Source organism: Rhagoletis zephyria, unplaced genomic scaffold (assembly GCF_001687245.7).
Source record: "Rhagoletis zephyria isolate East Lansing unplaced genomic scaffold, Rhagoletis_zephyria_1.1 Rzeph_scaffold_00365, whole genome shotgun sequence".
NCBI lineage: Eukaryota > Metazoa > Arthropoda > Insecta > Diptera > Tephritidae > Rhagoletis > Rhagoletis zephyria.
The window spans coordinates 101,955-122,592 of record NW_016157449.1 but is presented as its reverse complement, the minus strand read 5'-3'; the positions used below and the strand labels follow the sequence as shown (position 1 = coordinate 122,592).

General features: G+C 35.9%; 1 protein-coding gene across 3 annotated transcripts in view; it reads left to right on the top strand.

Moving 5' to 3' along the window:
* unc-5 (netrin receptor unc-5) overlaps nucleotides 1–20,638 on the top strand; it is a 234,282-nt gene that overhangs the window by 139,325 nt on the left and 74,319 nt on the right. For all 3 annotated transcript variants that reach the window (XM_017611000.1, XM_017610999.1, XM_017611001.1), the window contains exons 4-7: nucleotides 7,413–7,621; nucleotides 7,903–7,981; nucleotides 8,043–8,213; nucleotides 8,273–8,326. In XM_017611000.1, the coding sequence (XP_017466489.1) occupies nucleotides 7,413–7,621; nucleotides 7,903–7,981; nucleotides 8,043–8,213; nucleotides 8,273–8,326 (513 nt within the window). The remainder of the gene's footprint in view (nucleotides 1–7,412; nucleotides 7,622–7,902; nucleotides 7,982–8,042; nucleotides 8,214–8,272; nucleotides 8,327–20,638) is intronic.

Genomic DNA, 20,638 nt, shown 5'->3' with positions numbered 1-20,638 from the left:
TCAATGTGTAAAAACTGAAGTGTATGCTAATGAAACTTCTACAAAACAAAACTGGAGTACACACTAATTAATATTAAATTAAATTTTTTAAGTTTAAATAAAGCATGAATTCCCCATGGAATAACCGAGTAGACAAAAAATATATAACGTTAAAAATGGCACATACATACATATATGAAAGAATGCCCACAGGCAACGCCTCTATCCATTGTGTATCACAACTTTAAGTTATCGATGGAAATTTTTTTTAATCCCCCCCTCACCAAATCCTGGCTACGCCACTGCATCACTCCCCATACAAAAAAAAATCGGTATTGTTTTTCCATTGGAATTATAAAATCTATTATATTTTAAGACGTCCACCAAAATATTTCGAAAAAATATTAAGATTTAAATGAGCTGGACCGATTTGAAAATACGTCCAAAGATGGAGTTTTATATGAATAAAAATAGTTTCTTAAAGATTTGTTTTGAAAAAATCCCCTCAAATGACAAAACGGTTTAAGCTTAAAAAATTTACGTAAAAATATTTCAAACAAAATTTTGAACGGAATCGTAATAATTAATTTTTTGATGCTGTTCTTAACTTTTTTCAAAGATTGGTATAAAAAACCTTCAATAACTGAGCCTAAACTTTCCCGATTTAGACTTGTGAGATATCATTGGAAAGGTATTTTCTCACCATTAGCGCACACAAGGGGTGGGTTTTGGGGTTCAAACCCCCCCTAAAGCTAATAACCTGAAATACAAACTGTATCCCAAAGCCAGCTCTCAAGAAAAATCACAAGAAATATTTTTTATTATAAAGCACTTTGCTTTTGCTGTAAATTTTCTTGAAGAAATAAATATACGAGCATTTTTTTCTTGATAGATGCAAATTGATTTAAGAAATTTTGGTAGAAGAAAATTCCTATTCCATTTCTTGTGCGCCATTTTATATGAATTTTTCGTTTTTTTTTTGAGAGCTCTTAAAAGTTTAACTGTGAATGAAACCTAAAAATATGCAATGCATACTCACTTACTGAGCCTAAAAGAGTTTACAACGACGAGTTATGTCCCTAACAAGGATTCGAAGATTTAATTTGCCCACTTCGAATTCGTTCCACCAAAATTGCCTACATAACAAATTTCAAGTTCACTTAATTTTCTCGGTATTCGAAATATTAAAAAAATTAGGCAATCGTAAAAAATCACCATCTCATTCGAAAACCAGAAAGCAGATATCGAGGAAAATGAACATTAAAACTCTTTTTTTAATTTTTTTTATTACTTTTACAAGTTGAGCGCATCTTGTGTTTATAGAACTTTATATTAAACAAGTAATTTCAAATTACGGGAAGACCCTTGAGGTACCATCTTTCCGATAAAAAAAAGAATTATTGAAATCGGTTCACGTGGTCCAAAGTTATGCGTTAGCATACTATTCCGACGAATTGAAAACCTACCCCTTTTTCGAAGTCGGTTACAAATGTTTGAGTTTTTTGCTAATTTTATGTAAATAAATGCAATTTATGAAACTTCAAAAAGTTTATTTATTTATTGCACACTGTACATAAAACTTGCATAAATGTACTTTAATGATCATTTTATCTGAAGCGAATTTTCAGAAGTATAAACCCCTCCCAAAATATATTCCTGGGTGCGCCCCTGTTTCTCACCCTTTTTATTTCTTTGCTAATAAACTCATTCAAAGGATGAAAGAGAAAGGTAGGATGAACGAATATCATTCAAAGTTGAATTAAGATGTATTGGTATTTGAAAACAAAAAAAACGCGTGTGTAACACCGTACACATGATAGAAGTGAAACTTCTTAAAAAAGGGGTGTGTACCAGGTACCTACTCACGAAATTGGATGTGTAAACATATGTTTACGGTTCGGCAAACCCTTAGGCGATTGAGTTACATACATAGGTTTGGTTAGAAATCAAACAATATTTTCATTTCATCTTATAAATTTTCTGATATACATATAATTTATTTATTCATTTTCCGGTAACACCACCTTATATGAATTCGCGCTTCTAGCATCCATAGGACCGGGTTGTAATGGAAGTAATTGTATGTTTAACAAATAAATTAAAATGTTTATAATGCAATCAATAGATCCTTACGAATTCGCCATTACCAAGGCACTAAGTAACGTACGCACTTTTGTTTGCAAAATGCATTTATTTAAGTTGAAAGAAGACAAACTCCTTTGTTCGGCATTTATTCTTATTCGCTTTCTATCTTCCAAAGCGAATTCATATATTCTTATCACGAATTCACATATTCATGTGGTAGCAAGAGTATAAGAACATAAAATGACCTTATAAATTAAAAGTGTAAGTATTACATGTATGCGTAGTCCAATTCACGAAATCATTTCATCGATCTTAGTAAAAACTAAGTGCATAAACTCTATTTCGCGTTTCATGAATTGGCCTACGCATAACGGTACTAAATGACAGAATGAATTACAACAAACACATCCTTTTGACATAATGCAAGCCGAAAACGTTGGTTCAAATCAATCCGCAATCAAGTTGGACGTTTTGCCCACAAACATTGTAATTTTGCGAGCAGTCTCATTGTAAAATCTCATTTTTACAATTTCATAGTTTTGGCTTACATTTATAAAATTCGACGAAAGCACCTATTTCGGCTGAGTTATCCATTTTCGGTTAATTAGTGTACAAAATAAACGCAAATTAAATGAGTTTGTACAACATGGCCATTAATTTAGCGATAAGTTGTACAACTAGCCAGAAAATCCAAATTTTTTGATCTTTCATACAACCAAGACATACGGGCAGGTAATTCACTTCCGATTGAATTTCAATCCCTGCCAATTTGAATTTAAAGCGAGTTTGATTGAAATTCACTCGAAAGTGAATTCCAGAACCTGCCTGATAAATTCATTCAACAGGCCGACAAACGGTGCAATCTACAGCAAAACAACACCAAGTTGAACCAACGGTCGCTACGTTTATGGCTTTCTGTAACAAACATCGGGCGAAAATTTCTTCGGCATACTAAAGTATAAAGCTTTTATGCCGAACCCATGTATTTCAATGAAGCTCTGTACATTACGATTCAAAATCATGTTTTCCTCTAATCATAAAAGCTTCCTGAATCGAAGCGCCCAACATTGTAAGTCGCTTGGAGTTTTGAAATCGTCATTTGTTTACTTTTTTGTGTTGGAAATAAAATTTGTTTGTCAATTCAATAGAAAATAATTGAAAATTAATGATTTCGTGCTAAAATTCGTGCAAATTGTATTAAACCACAAGCATGTATGCAATATTTCGGGGCAAAAATATTTGCGGAAGTGCGTGTTGCGAAAGAACGGGCAGAAAATTTGTTATGTGTAGAAAGTGTTTATTAGCTGGTGCAGGGCGTGCAAGTGTGCAGAAGTCGAGTCGTCATGCATTCGTTTCGGTATGATGAAACGATTACTCTACTTTGATTAGGCGCGTAATGTGCCGAGTGCCTAAGAAGTTTCTCTTCAAAAAATTCAATTATTCACAATTTTTGTTGTTTGAGATTAAAAATGAGAATGTGTGTGTGAGCTTGAGCTCGAATTTTAAAACATATATGTAATACTTCTATATTGGCAGTAAGCCACGATTGAGAGAATACAAAGGTTGCGCCGATCTCGGACCGCTATTCTTCTCTTAACGAATTTGACAGAATCGTTGTTTGCATGACGTCACACTGGTGCAACATGTTTACGTTTTCCTTGCAACATTTTTTCTTCTTCTTCCATTCTTGCTCACGTTTTGGCATTTCTCTCTCGCAATTGCACCAGTGTGACGTCACACAAAAGTTATCTCAAAAATCCTCTCTGATCGGCGCAATCTTGTATTCTATCATTCTTGGCAGTAAGCTAACTTCTCAATGTGTAAGCATTCCGAAATCAAAGCGAGACAGTCTAGCACTGTTTTTGTCAATGTATTGTGTACTTGAGTGCCGTTTTTGTATATGTGTTGTGTACATGTTTATTTATAAACGTATGTGTTCCGTTTCTTTCGTACGTGTTTATTGATATATCTGTACTGTAGTGTTTTCGGACGGTACTAGCTCTTCCTGCCAATATAGGAGTATTACATATATGTTTTAAAATTATATTGCTGGCAAACGTCAGACTGCCTGTCAATGATTTTACCTTGTAATGTTTTTTTATCATGGATATGAGTATTGTGTACTGCATACTATTTACAGGAACTTAGTAAAAAATTAATTACTATCTCCAATTCAATTTGTATATTTGTTCTTTCGGTTCAAACATAGTATCACCGTCATTTTTTAGGCTTTGGTTTGTATACAATCTCAATCGGGTCCTCAAGTCAGTCCTACAAATTTTTAAAGCACTAAAATGTACGTTCACTGAAGCATTAGAAAAGGGCTATATTAGTAATGCAGACATTATTTTTTTTTTAATTGGGAAACTTATATGAACCTGAAGAATCTTTTAATTCAAAAACGTTTCCTATAATTTTCTGGATCTAATGAAGAATCAATATGAATATCCTTATGATCGAACAATGCGTGTGCTCTCCATTCGTTACCGAGATTTTACAAGTTTAAAATAAGTTGAAAATATAACGATGGAATGAAAAAAATTATCGATAACATTTTGAATATTTAGCAAAATTCAGATGTGCTTAAGAGCGAAAAACACCCCACAAGCGGCTTGATAAACCAAGCGAAATATCCCTCTCCTTAAAGCTATTTATGTTGTGTATGGGGGTGTTTGAAGGTTTGACAAGCCGTTTGAGGAAAATGTGAACAAAATTCAAAAATGTTTGGATTTTCTGGCCACCATGTTGACATTTGATCAAACCGCTTACGTTGTGTATGATAAAATCCCCCACTCGCAACGGAATGAGGATGCGAGAGAGTAAAATCGAAGAAAACCAAGCGCTTTTACATAGTGAACCGGAAGAAAACTGAAACTCTTTGCTTGAACGAGTCATGTTTGCATGGTGTATGGCGAAATGGGAAAAGTAGGTTTTAAGAATATTTGACAAGCCACTTGTTAGGTGTATTTCGCCCTTTATAAAACTTCGGAAAGCTTTTCGTTCAAAAATTGCAGAGCGATTTAACAACCCTCTTGTGTAAAACATGGCTGCATTTGTTATCTGCAAATATATCGAGAGAAAATTCCTCAAAATAAAAATCCCCAAAAAATACTCCCGCGCACCCGAAATTCCTCACGTTCTGAGGAATTACACACAAAGTGGCAACACTGTTTGTGATCATATGTTTTCGTGATGGATAATTTTTGCTGACTAAAATTTTGCCAGTACAAAATGAACGCTTCTCTTGCATCAAAATGAACGCTTGCTCTCTCAATTTTTGTGTGTTGGATAATTTTTTGTCGTTATCGAACGCCATCCAGTAAAAATTTGGAAAAACTATTACAAATTTTTGACTTGTCGAACGCAACTAATATGTTGTAACTTACGTGTATTAGCTTTTAATCACAATACCAGCACAGGTCGGCCAGGAAATCACTAAGGAAATGACCTAATAAATGCAAAATTATAGTTTATTTGTAAAATAATTCGGTTTTATTACAATACTTACCAAATTTCACGCAATTAGAAAACAAATGTCAGCGAATAAGAACAAAACGAACAACGAAAATTTAATCAATGTAGCTTGTTTAGATTTTTTTTTCTAATATTTTGGGAAATGATCAGTGAAATTAGCAAAGAAACAAACAACACAGATTCTCCTAAGGTAGCTCAAGATGACGGATTAGAGCGAGAAGTTGCCAATGTATAACACCTTTCATTATTGCATCATGAATTTTTATAGTGTTTGTTGTTTAACCTGCTAGACTTGTATACAAAATAATGAACATTAAATAAACAAAACAAAAGTTGCCAAAACTGGTCCAATCCTCACACTTATTATTTCATGTACAACTGTAATTATATTAAACTAGGCACATTTCCACTTAGTCACAGTTAATTGCTGTCAAAGATAATAAAACATTATTAGGGCTGTTCAGGAATTTGTGCATATGACCTTGCATTTGCATATTTCGGCGCATTTGTAAATTCACAACAATAAAATGCAAACCATTGACTTGGTAGCAAGCATAATTTGCAAATGCGAATCCAAGACCACTTCCACAATATTATGAACAGCACGATATGTATATCCACAATTTTTATTTCCTGTTGGCAATAGGCAAAAACACAATCAACGTGCAACCCTGTGGTAAACTCAATGTAACCACCTCGGGGCAAACTAAGGGGACGCCATCTTGTGCACTAAAGAAACCAAAAATATCTAAATTATTAATATTCCTGGATAAGCACTTCACTTTTTTAGAAAACTATTTTCAATTCATGGTACAATGATTACAGGTATTGTCTTCCCAGAGAGCGCATATTTCGATCTGCCTTATTTGAAAAACATCATTGTTGCCCACACTAAAAGGTTTACTTCTAGTGAAAAGGGATATTTCCATCCCCCATATACCATATATGTACACGTATTTTGTAAACAAACCTTCTTGCAGAGGACTTATTTAATTTGCAAAAGCCGAAAAAAAACATTTGCTTACTTAGGGTTTACACACGAGAATACGTCAAAAACGCATGCATGGAAAAGTATGCATGTATTAGTGAAAAAGTGTGCATGTTTTGCTATTGTCATGACAGTATTGTCCGGTGTAAACCCTAAGTTAGTAAATAAATTCAAAATTTGTATGGCTCATTTCATTTCAAACGTTTTTTCTCTTGTTTTGAAAGATTATAAAAATGAAATTGAGCGAAAACAAAAAAGCAAAGCCAAATAAAAGTAAAAGAATCAACATTGAACTGCGTAAAAATGAAAATAAGGGCGCACGAATTTCGATGTGAAGCAAAATTCTCTGGGAAGACAATACCTGTAAATATTGTACCATGGTTTCAATTGAAAATTATCCCGGTTTCTTTTTGCGTTGCTTTCTCGCTTTGAGTGAATTTTTATTTCTTGTTTTGCCCATTAGGTCATCCGGTAGCTTTCACCCGATTTTTGCGGGAACACGGTTTACGCAAAAAATATCGCTTCGAGACTACCCTACAAGAACAGTGATAGTCATTTGGTTGATCATGTGATACTCACTGGTGATGGAGATCTCAATCAAGTACTTCTATCAAGCTTTTTATGAGCAATATGGAAAACGTGATGCAAACATTTGTGTAAATGGGCTCTTCCGCCTTCCTCCAACTTATGGCCTTATTTAGTGGTCTCTTTTTTAACCAACGCAAAATTTGCAAACGTGTTAGTAAGATAAACGAGAATGTGTTAGTTTCCATCACACAATTCTTGTAGGGTATGCAATCATTATTACCGCATTTTGTTTTTAAATTTTAGTGTGTAGCAATTTAACCCTTTTAGGTTGCCATTAACAATATTTGTGGTCTTTCAGATATTCGAAAGCACTTTGTAGCCTCCCCTACATCGCTAAAAGTGGAACTCGGTTCCAAAGCTGAATTGCATTGTGCGCCTCCTGGAGGATTTCCTGAACCAAAGATAACGTGGTTTAAAAATAATGCTCCGGTTACAAACGCTAATGAATACGGAATAGTTATATCTGACGATGACACTACTATAACTTTCGATGTTGTATCGTTACAGGTAGTTAATAGATATTGTTTATATCGTTATAGTCATTTCAAAAGGTCCTGAATAAATGATAATTTTTTGTCAAATGCATCTTGAAGGAGATTTATTTACATTTAATAACTTTTTTAACAAAGTAATTAAAACATTTAATATGCATATATTAGAACTTTTCGTTTCGCCCTAGAAATTTGAAAGTGGCACTTACGACCTTTTGTTATGGTGAAAACGGAATGTATCTAAATTATCGTTTTAGCCTTTCGCCAACTACTTAAGTTTGTGTTTCTAATATATAGGATATGGCTAACTATACGTGTAGTGCAGAAAATGTTGCTGGTAAAAGAGTATCGGACTCAGCGGTTTTAATCGTCTACGGTATGCAAATGTGAAAATGTTTCTTTTTATTTTTATATTAAAAGGAAAATGTGTTTCTTAGTTAATGGAGGATGGAGTTCATGGAGCCCTTGGAAAGAATGCAAATGCTCGGGAAAAATAAGTCTGGGTCGAAAGAGAGTTCGCTTTTGTAATAACCCGATTCCGTTGAACGGTGGCTCGTTATGTTCTGGTGCGCAAATCCAAAAATCTGCCGATTGCATTTCATGCCCAGGTAATATCCTCTTGTGTGTGTTTTTGTGTTAATCACTAATGACTATTGCTTTTTAATAGATGACACCCAAATTGTAGCCGCTGAGGGATATGATGCATCATCAAATAAGAAATGTAAGTCTCTGGTATTGGTGCCATCCAAGAATTCCTAAATATATTCAGCCTCATTACGTAAGTCGTAAATTAGATTAAATTGTACGACTCGACAACATTGGAATTGCCTACTGTCGTGCTGAAATAACTTAACGACGAAAAACATCGAAAACTATCCAGTGCTGCCAAGTATTTCCGCTTTAATAAACTAGTCGAATCAAAATTTTAGACAATGAAATGCAATTTTCGATACTCGATACGACACTCTGTAATGCTGATTATAGTCATATTAGAGCTTTGGGTAATCGTTTAACGGATAAATTGACTATACTTGATTGAAAAACCCACAACCGACTACAGTGAGCCGATTAGTACAACGCTTTTCACTATTCACATAACCGCCCAATTTCGATCGTTCGTTTAATATTTGATTTTCAGTTAGTTGAATATTTTAAACTCCAATTTTATATATGTAGGCATATTTACACCAGAGCTGTGAACTTTATGATTACGATTACATTCTGATTACATAGGATTACGATTACTGTAATTGTAATCCTGAACATTTTCAGCATTGCAAAAACTGAAATTGTAATTATAACATGCTTGATTGCGAATACTTTAATTGCAATCCTTAAAATTTAACGATTACGACTACTGTAATCGTAATCGTACTTTTTTATGAAATTTTGATGAACCTTTGTCGAATTTTGCTAATTTTTGAACAAAGTGTGAAATTTTGACTTACATGGTTTTTGTTAGACAACGAGCTACACTTTCTTAAAAAAAACAATAAACATTACATAATCGAAAGGGGAATTGCCGAAGAATGCTAAAATGTCTTTTCTCTATTTATATTTCGCCCCTGTATCTACAGCTTATATTTTTTATATCGATGCTTTTTTTGAGGGAATTAGTATTATTTTTTATAATTTCACTAAATGCAAGTTAGAATCGTTTCATTAAAAAAAACTTAACAAATAATTATAAAAACCTTAAAAAAAAGTTAGTCAATAATGTTAAACTGCAATATAGCGAGAGTATCTACCAGTTTGACAGAATGAAACATAACCAAAGAGCATAAAAAATAAGGCTGCTGGCTATGTTTATGGCTCCCTTATATTCTATGTCCTTTGTGATAACAAAAGTGCTGCCACGTTTGTGCGAAAAATTGTTTTGGCCGAGAGTACTAGGAGACTCTTATTAAATTAATAAAGAAAACACTGAAAATCGGAATTTAATCGGTAGAAATATGAAAAAGCGGGACGTCCCGACTTTTAAAAAATTTTCGGCGGGACAATTTTCTCAAAATCGGTACTGTCCCGCCAAAGTCGGTACGAATGCTCACCGTAGGTATAGTCGTTGGGTGTAGGTATAGTCGTTGTTGCTAGTTCGAGCACTCTGGGCAACGTGAGCAACCCATGTGCAAGATGCGGTAACTAATCCGAGTGAGCTTTGGCTCACGGCAGAAAAAGAGGGAACTTCGGTGGGGCCACTCCGATGTATTCTGTTTAAGGGATCACTGAAGTCTGCAGCGTCTGCAAAAGGGCGTCTGTCTTGGAGCGCACGGCTCGCTTTAAAAACGTGTATTCGGTTGCTAAACTACCTCCGTCCCAGTAATGGGTTGTGCGCTTGGTTTGGGACCCTCCACACAAAAACCCCTTCCAGTGAAGAAATTCAGCAAATCCCCTTTTGATGATGACCACAGCAAACGTTTAAAGGACTACGATTTGAGGGATTGAATGTACTTAGAAAAAGAGATTAGTCATACAAAATTCGTCCCTGGTTAATCTGTAATTATGAATTAATCTCAGGTTTAACAAATAACTTTTCGGTGTCCAACTTAGTTTTATCGATTAGTTTTGCGAAGAAAAGGAGAAATGCCGAATGTAAGAGTAAACAAAAATGGCCGCTAGCAAGGAAGAGGTTTGTAAAGGTATTTTTAATAAAATATTAAGTTAAAATATATTTATATTTCTTAGGGCCGTTTTCACCATCTCTGGTTAACACTAATCCCAAGGTAAACATTGTTACCGACGCTACTGACTCCATGCATATAACATTATGTTGATAAAGTCGGTAAGAATGTTTAACTGGAGATTAGTGTTAACCAGAGATGGTGAAAACGGCCCTTAATGTAGCAGAAACAAGTGATCACAGTGGCACAGAGAAGAAACATAACTTTTCCTTGAGATGTGAGAATAACAAGCACGACAAGTTTGATGGCTAATAATCTGAGATTTGCCTGTGTAAACCGGGAGATTAAAAACGAGCTTTGATTGAGCTAATATTTATACATATGTGAACATACTTTAACAACGATATTTTCGATTTCACTCAAATTGAGTGATATCAATTTTGTCGTATTCGTAGGAGGATTTCGAATTCGTATATTTTCTACGATGGATTCAGTGATAGCCCTGACTAATTCGGCTTTTCTTCCGAAGTTTGCTAAATTTCGCTTTTCCAACTGCTGTTTGAGTTCCTCGATCTTCAGGTCTTGCATGTTTGCCTTTTCGGGCCAATTTTTACGATTAGCCTTGCGTATTCGACGGATTTCCGTAATCCTACAGGCTTGTTTCACTGGATTGTTAAATAAACGCTCAAATTACAGTACAACTAACTTTATTGTACAACAAACACTTTACAAAACTGGTTAAGGCAATTCTGTATTCATAATACTTGCTAAGGCAAATGATCTCTGTACTCGTTGCTTCCTCTTTTAGAACTGAAATTTTTTGCCGCTGTAGCGACGTCATTATATACCCGCGTCGCTTCGCACTCATGGCAACTCTAGAAGGCTCTTGTCGAAAATTCTCGTTATCAAACATTACCGTCCTTCTTTCCCGTTCACATCTGTCATTGCTCTCTCGTTTGCTTTGGGCCGCCATCTCTGTTTTTCAGTGTTCGCCATGGCGGAATTATACCAGCTGAAGTAATAGCTGCGTTCGCGATGTCCAAAAAACTTCCAAGGAAGGGGAAATCAAGAGAACAAAATTACATTTAGTTTTGTGGGGAAGTGGCAAATTTTTTCTGGATAAATTTTTGCCAGCTGGGATTTGCAAGTAGGTAGGCACATGGTGACATATTTGTCGTCAATAATTTGAATAAAGAAGTTCGTTAAAATAAAAGTAAACTCGGGCGGGTTGATAATGAAAAGTTTATTTACTTAGTTTATTTACTTAATTAGCTTCGTGACACCTGATAAGAACTTTTGCGTTGACCAATAAAAAAATTGTGTTGATGCTTTCCATTTCCAGACAACCACACAGGTACGAGCATGATTTTTAATTTCGACCAAACTCAAATACATTGTTTGTTGGTCCAAATAATGAGACACGTATTTTTTCTTTTGGCTCGGAAAAATTTTTCGGCCGAATTAAACGCGATTTTGTTTTTCAGGCAAAAATCGGTTATTAGAATTGACAGTGAGAATTTTTTTTTTAAATGCCCATAACTTGNGATTTTGTTTTTCAGGCAAAAATCAACTATTCGAATTGACAGTGAGAATGTTTTTTTAAAATGCCCATAACTTTGTCAAAATTTAATAGATTCCAACAATGTTTTTACTCAAATGTCAGTAATTCTTGTCACTTCAAGATAGAATGATATAATTATTGATTTTCATTATTTAAAATTTTTTATTTAACAATAAACAAAAAGTGCAAATTTTTTTTTAAATTTAATTTCTCAAAAAGTGTATTTTTTTTTTCTCAAACTTTTTTGCCGGCCAGCGACTTGAGGACATTGTTGCGACTCTGTACTCTGTTGACAATTGCGGTTGTATGCGCCGAGAAGGAGAGCAGACTGTCGCAGGTAACTCCGGGGATTTTCGGGTTATTGACCGTCGGTATTGTTACGTCATCAACGTGAGTACCCAGTTGCAGTCTGACCTCCTTCGTCCAGGTGGTGAATAGGGTTGCCGAGGATTTCGCAGGGGATAGGGAAAGGCTCCTTGCACTGCAGGAGCGAGAAAGTTCGGCGAGATAACTGTTTACTTTCGAGCACAAGTCATCAATTCCATTCCCAGACGCCATGATCGAACAATCGTCAGTATAGGAGAGAATATTGACACCCTCTGTTGGTTGAGGAAGCTTTGAAATGTAATAATTAAACAGTAGTGGGGACAGGACACCACCCTGTGGTACCCCCTGTTTAATTTTACGTGGCTTGCTGGTTTTGTCTCTGAAAATTACTGACGAGTGTGACTCAGGTAATTCGCCGACCACCGTTTGAGTCCCTGCGCGAGTGAGGAGGGTCAGGTGGTTCGTAAAATACGGGAGTAGAAGGGCCTCTAGTGTCTTCGCTACCGGGGAAAGGAGGGTTATCGGGCGATAAGACTCTCCTTTGTTGGCTGAAAACAAGAGGCGCACTGGGTTTTGGCATTTTGTGCAGCTTTCTAGTCACTCGACGTTTGACTTTATCCACTCGAGGATGCAGAATGAACTGCCGGCTAAAATAACTCGCGCATCGCTCCGGGTCCGACGAAGCGTGGTAACCAAAGTCTATTTCGACTCTGTCGTCACGCTTCGTCGGGTTGGACAACGACCTCACGGTTGACACCAGAGGCGAAGTTGCAGGTCTTCAAATGCTCTTCCCATTTCTTCCGCTTATTTACGTTCACAAGTTGCCGAATATCCGAATTGAGATCCCTGATACGGGGATTTGCGGGATCGGCCTGACGAAGGTTGTCGCGCTCATCGGATAGAACAGCCGCTTCAGCAGAAACGTTCGGACGTGCTGGGATGAAGCGAGCTGCTGCAGCAGTGACAACCTTGCGGAATTTACGTTCACCTACATGAACGTTGGTTGGTATAGGCAGTTCAGTGAAGGCACCCTCAGTAGCATCCGCGAAGTCTGTCCAGTCAGCTTGGAAAAGTTGGCATAGGTCCGGTGATCCACGGAAGCAAAGTCGGCAGGTTTATCAATCGAGATGACTATGGGCAGATGGTCTGATGCTAGTGTCTGCATAGGTCGCCATGATACGTTGTTTATCAGACCAGCGCTAACAATTGTTAGATCTGGCGAACTGCAGCAGTTGAGGTGGGTGCGTCGTCGTTCATTGTGCAGAATGTCGAATCGTCTATCTGCTCAGCCAGATGTATTCCCCTACGATCATATTACAGGCTTGAGTGCCAAAGATCGTGGTGCGCGTTAAAGTCACCAACTACCATACGGTTTTCACCTCTGAGTAGCGCACCTATTTCAGGGTGATATCCCGCCGGGCAGCTGGAGACAGGGGGTATGTATGCGTTAAATATTTCGAGCTCAACATCGCCTGACCGGATAGCAATACCCTGACATTATAGGATGGTATCCCTGCGGTCGATGTCTGCTTCAATAAGACGATACTGCACGGTGTGGTGCGTGATGAACGCTAAACCTCCACCATTGTCTCGCTCGCGATCTCGACGGTGCGCGTTGTATCCGGCGTAATTCAACAGGGTTGAATTGCCGTGCAACTACGTCTCTTGGACCGCAGCTATTAGTATTCCATGCCTTCCCATAAAGATAGTTATCTCCTCGATCTTGCTCTGGGGTCCGCTACAGTTAAATTGTAGCACCTTTCTGTGCCTTGGGAGACCGATTGTGATGTGCGGTGTTAAGGAGTTGTATTGCCTGCCGGTTCCCTGCTGTACCCGCTGCTAAAGGGGGTGGTGTTGGGTGGCGGCGTCGCGGGGGAGGGATGCGACTGGGCAGCACAGCAGGGGCCACATAGTCACTCGTCCAATCTCGCTTGTTGCGAAGTCCTGAGCATGCCCTAAAGTCGCACCAGCCGAGGCAGGAGTTGCACTTGACTGATGTTACGTTACGGTATATTCTGGACTGACAAACAGAGCAGAAGACAGTTATCTCCTCGATCTTGCTCTGGAGTCCGTTACAGTTAAATTGTAGCACCTTTGTGTGCCTTGGGAGACCGATTGTGATGTGTGGTGTTAAGGAGTTGTATTGCCTGCCGGTTCCCTGCTGTACGTGCTGCAAAAGGGGGTGGTGGTTGTTGGCGGCGTCGCGGGGGAGGGATGCGACCGGGCAGCACAGCAGGAGCCCACATAGTCACTCGTCCAATCTCGCGTGTTGCGAAGTCCTGAGCATGCCCTAAAGTGGCACCAGCCATGGCAGGAGTTGCACTTGACTGATGTCACGTTACGGTATATTCTGGACTGACAAACAGAGCAGATTGTCGGAGGGACTAGGAGTTGCCCGCGGCGGTGTGTGGGTGCTATTGTGTTTGTTTGGGTGTATACCAGCCCTGAGCAAAATGGTACGGAGCAGATGTAGCCCTAGAATCGAGCAACGTTTGATGGATTTCGGCGATGGATCGCCGAAACAACAGCCCTTGGTCGGGTAAAACCCGAGTCATTCCGGTACGTAGAACCGGTTGTCATGGGAATTTTGCACATATATGTGGTATATGAAATTTCGGCTCGAAAAATTTTATTAGCATTAGTTTTCTTTGAACATAGACGGCATGCGTGGTGGGAGGTGCTACGACTTCTTGCAAACCCTCATTCCTTTTTAGTTTACAACAGGGCATTCCCTTTAGCTGTCTGTTCGTAATGGGTCCACGGGTTTTTTCTCTGAATGTACTACACCTATTGGAGGTGCCACGCCTCTGGTAAACACTCACTCTCTTTCAGTTTACTATGCACGCAACGCCCTCTTGCATAAACTCATTTGTATACATTTACCATAGATTCTCTCACCAAATTTCAAAGTCATGTGAGTTAGGGGTCCGAAGATATAACAAATGTAAAATTTCACTGCTATGGAATGTGCCGCGCCCCCCTGTACAAACTCGTTTATATTTACCTCACTATCCTACTTTAGCTATGTCTTCAAATCAAATTTCGAAGTCATGTGACTTATCGTTCCTAAAGTATAAACAGACGGCAGCGTTGATCCGGATCAACTCGGGAATTAACTGCAGTTGATCCGGATTAAGTCCGAGTTAATTCGAATCAACGCTGCCGTCTGTTTAAGCTTTAAGTTATAACTAGAGTGCCAGTTACTGTCGAAATTCGACAGTTTTTCTAGTTTTTAGGAGCCTTGGAGAGGTTTTCTAACTTAACACGTAGCAAAACTTATATGGTAGAAATTAACGTACCGGAACATCTTCTGCTTTGGAACTAAAACATAAATATTTTTTTTTTTATCTTAGAAGGTGTTTGGATCACTTCGGCAGGACTTGGAATTGACCCCAGTTCGATGAATTCGATGGATTTTAAAAACACCGAAGTTCGATGAATTTCAAAAACACTAAAATGCGATAACTCAACAAAATTCGTTAACTCGACCAATTTCGATAACTGTGAAATTCGACGGCTCGATAAATTTCGATAGCTCAAAAATGAAAATTCTTGGATACCTTTATAAATTTTTACATTTGACATCACCACATTTTTCGAAAACTATCTAAACATTTTGATAACTCGTTACACTCTGTTAAGACGATTATATAACCTTGAAATTTCGATAAATCGATATATTTTGAAAATTCCATAAACGCTTCGTTGAACCAACCAATTTCAGTAGATCAATAATTATCGATAACTCTGTAAGCTGAAAGAACTCCATGCATTACGACACCTCGATAAATTTCGTTAAGTCTATAAATAATGATAATTCAATAAATATCGATAACTTGATACATTTCTTTAACTTGACAAATTTCGGTAATCCCACACGTTTTTATAGCTCGATAACTATCCGTAAATTTGGAGAACTAAGTTTCTGTGTCTATAAATTTCGGCAACTCAGTAAACATTGATCAGTTGGAATAATTCGATACGTTGCGATAACTTAAAAGCATGGGTAAATTTCGATAATTATAAACTTCGATGATTAGATAAATTTCGTAACTTTTATGGCGATTTTATTTCGATTCCTATCGGAGAATTTCACTTCAGTTACCCTAATTCCTATGTATTTGTCTTTATCTCCGTTTTCGCCTTTATCTTCACTTTTGCCTCTTTTTTTGTCTTCATCGTTGCCACTTGTTTCCTCATTTCATATTTAACTTTATTTCAAAGTTTGATTTCATTTCCAAGCAAAACAAAATGCGAAACAGCTTAAATTGAACAGGCGCAAAAACAACCATACACAAATATGAAAATTTTTAAACGACGATTTTCAACCAATTTCGAAGCTATAAAACTCCTCATCTACGGAAAATTACCTTTCCAACGGTATTTTTGGTTTGAAATCGGCAAATTTACTTGGTCTTCATCTTTGTTTTTATCTTTCATATCTCTGCTTTTATCCTTTTCTTTATCTATTCACGTAGATGAGGTGAGGTGTGATGACGTGATAAGATGTGACGTTATTTTTATGTGATGTGATAGGATGTCATGTCATGTGCTGTCATATCCTGTGATGTCATGTCATATGATGTCATACCATATGATGTCATATCATGTGATGCCACGTCATGTAATGCCATGTCATATCATGTGATGTCAAGTCATGTGATGTCATGCCATATAATGTGTTGTCTTATTATATGATGTTATGTCACGTGATATCGTGTGATGTGATATCATATTATGTGATGTAACATCATGTGATGTCTCATCACATCATGTGATATAATGTGATGTGATGTCATTTAATGTGATCACATTCCATGTTCTGATTATTATATCGATATTTATATAGAAAAATATAACGATTGCAAAATCGATTAATTCATCGATAAATATAACAATCAACAGTTTTGATTATTATACATATCGGCAACAATATCAGTTACTAAATCGATAACAAAATCAATTATTTAATCGATTATTATACCGATAACAATATCCATTAATGTATCGATAACAATATTGATTATTATGTCTATTACAATAGCGGTTATTTAATAAATAACAGTATCGATAACAATATCGATTATTTTATCGATAACAACATCATATATATCGATAAAAATATCGAGTTGTATATCGATAACAATATCGATCTTCATCCTCATCCGTTTCTTCATATTTATCTTTATTTTTGCATATTCCTCGTCACCTTTACATTAAAGTGTTTAAATTTACCTTGATCTTCGTTTTTGCCTGTACCTCTAGGCATCTTTGTTTTTGTTTTTATTCTCAAACCGCTAAACCTTGAAAATTTACTCCCAACCAACCAACTGCCGCTAAAGAGGTTTCACTTTATAAATTCATGAAATTTTCTTACCCTTTCAGTTACCCTAATTCATATATATCTGTCATTGTCTCCATTTTCGTCTTTATCTTCACTTTTGCCTTCTTTTTTTGACCTCATCGTTATCATTTATTTCTTCATCTTCATATTTATCTTTACTTCAAAGCTTAATTTCAAGTGTGAAGTGAAACAACATGCGAAACATGTCAAATTGAACATGTTGCAGCAACATCTATACACAATTCGAAAATGTTTAAACGACGGTTTCTGCCGTAATTTTCAACCAATTGTGAAACCATAAAAACTGCTCATCTAAATGCCTTTCCAACGGTGTTCTTGGTTTTGAAATCGGTTCGGTAGAATCGCCAAACGAACGGAGACAAAATTTATGTTAGCGTATTAATATATAGATATTGCTTGGTAGCGGCAGAGCTGAAATGCGCAATGAGTTCGTTCATACATACATATATATGTATGTATATATATATATATATGTCTACATACATACGTGCATTCAAACATACATACATATATGGGCATATCTAAAAAATAGTACACTTTCAAAAAAAAAATTTTAATTTTTAAATTTGTGAGCACACCTATGTTTTATATATCATTTAATTCGTAATCTCTTAATAAATCGATTAATATAAGTGTAATTCATTTTCATCAAGTGCTTCAAAAGTTAAACGAGGAATAAACATGAAATAGAAAACAAAAGAATAAGCTGGGTTCAAATTACGCTGTTCAAGTTGTAAACTTTGAGCAAAGATTTTGAAAGTTGAACTCACTTAATTGGCACGTTCTAAATTCAATGGCATGCCCCGTTTTACCAGATCAGCTCCGGTTTTCGAGATAACGGTACTTGAAATTTTGATTAAGTTTTAACTATTTTATTAATAACTCCCTCAGTTTTGAAGTTATTTTGCTAAAATTTTGCAGTTTTTAATATTACCTTAATTATTCCTTAAAATTATCGAAATGGGTGCACTTTAACGTATAGCTCCAATACAACTGTTACTCAGATATGTGTTTTTGCGCTATAACTCTATCTTCATATCTGACTAATAAATTGTATGCGTGCTATATGTTAAATTGAAGCTATACTAAATTTTAACCTGTTTAATTGGAGGAGTTATAACGCAAAACAACGTCTCTGCTCAATCAGTTGCATGGAAGCTAGATGTTTTGAGTGAACCGATTTCGATGATTTTATGGAATAGTTAAGATAATATTAAAAAACGGCTATGTGCAAAATTTTAGTAAAATATCTTCAAAATTCCGTGACTTTTTTATAAAATAGTTAAAATTTAAGCAAAGTTTCAAGTACCGCTATCTCGAAAAGTGGAGCCAATAGGGTAAAACTGAATTTAGAAGACTCCAATTAAGTAAGAGCGACTATCAGAACATTTTTCGAAAAAAAGTTGCTTTGATACCACTCTCGAAATATTCTGACTAAAAAAAGGAGCATCATTAAAATTAGTAAATCAGGGTTTTTACACACTTCTAGAGAAATTTTTTTTGAAGCATTTTACAGGTATATGTAATTTTGTAAGGACTAGCAGTTATAGAAAGATTTAGATCGTTTCGACGTATTTTCCAAATGTGCCTTCAATTAGGGTGGTTTTGGAATAAAAATTACGCTGAAGATCACAAAATTTTTTACCTTTAAAAGTTAGTTTATTCTGAAAGCACACCTCTTGCTAAGGTATCAAATTATTCGTAATTGTTTGTTGAATGCAATACATACTTAAAAAGTTCTTAAAATTAAATGCTTCAAAACCTATACGCGATAAACCGAAAATTTTGAAAATTGTGAAATGTGGAGTTACAGACTTTGAGTTACTTGTCATTTCGTTATTTTTTAATGCACACTTTTCTTACCTACTACATATGAAGTGTACACATATGGGTGTTTCCATACAGCCGTACGCGACATTCGTACGCTTATAGAGTAACGTAAATCTATCAAAAATAGAAGTTACTGAAAAAAAAAGATTACGGTTATGTTGCAACCAAAGGGTACTATGTTTGAGAAAAAAATAAGCAGCCTCGAAACTTTGGTGTGGAAAATATCCGTTCAAAACCAGGTGATAACGTACGCGACAAAAAAAGAAGTGGTTTTAAGGCACATATACATATATGCGAAAGTCTGCGAATCATGAGAGTTTTTCTTTTCTTTAAAAATTCCTAAACTAAGCTAAATAATGTACCTTTACAATCCTTCCATTTTTTGATAGAAATTATCTCTGGTTAGTTTTTATTAAAAAAAATTATAATAACGTACGCGACATAACGTACGCGACAGATTTTTCCCCCATACAATATTTTTACTAGTAACACATACTAAATTAAATTTTTTCAGTTCTTCTCTCCACCGTTTCGCGTTTTCAAAACCTTTTTCCGCCATCTGAATACGAAATTTAAAGTTATAAAGCCGTTTGAATTCATTTGCTTGCATTTTCGGTTTACATTTTCATGGAAACACGCATATATGCGAAAGTCTGCGAATCATGGGAGTTTTTCTTTTCTTTAAAAATTCCTAAACTAAGCTAAATAATGTACCTTTACAATCCTTTCATATTTTAAGAGAAATTATGTCTGGCTAGTTTTATAATAAAAAAAAAAAAAACAATAACGTACGCGACAATTTTTCTCGTAAGTAATAAAATGTATTTATTGAGAACTCTTCTCGCCACCGTTTCATTGTTTTACAACTATTCTAAATAATTTAAATGGAAAATTTGAAATTAACATTGGTTTTGATGTATTTGATTAAAATTTTCTTACTTATTTTCTTACGTATGCGACAAACCTTAAAGGGTAATACAATTTTTTTACTTTGGTTGGAAAGACAATTTTACTGTATATCTTTAACTAGAAGAATTCTCGCTTAAGAGTGGTAATCTGCATTACCTGCGACTGCCAATATACAAATGACATAGACAAACAATGTTTTTGCATAACGTACGCGACATTAGAATACTATCAGAAGCAAATCAAAAAATTACCGTTATTCGAGCTCTAACTTCTCCTTTTTCTCATTTTTATAGTTAGTTGTTATTGCAAATTTGATTTTAAGATGTAATTGTAATGCTTCAAATCTCTTAATTTAGTTAATAGGAAAGAGAAACTAGTTCATTTCATTAGAGAAAACTGAGTCGAAGAGACATTCAGTTTTAC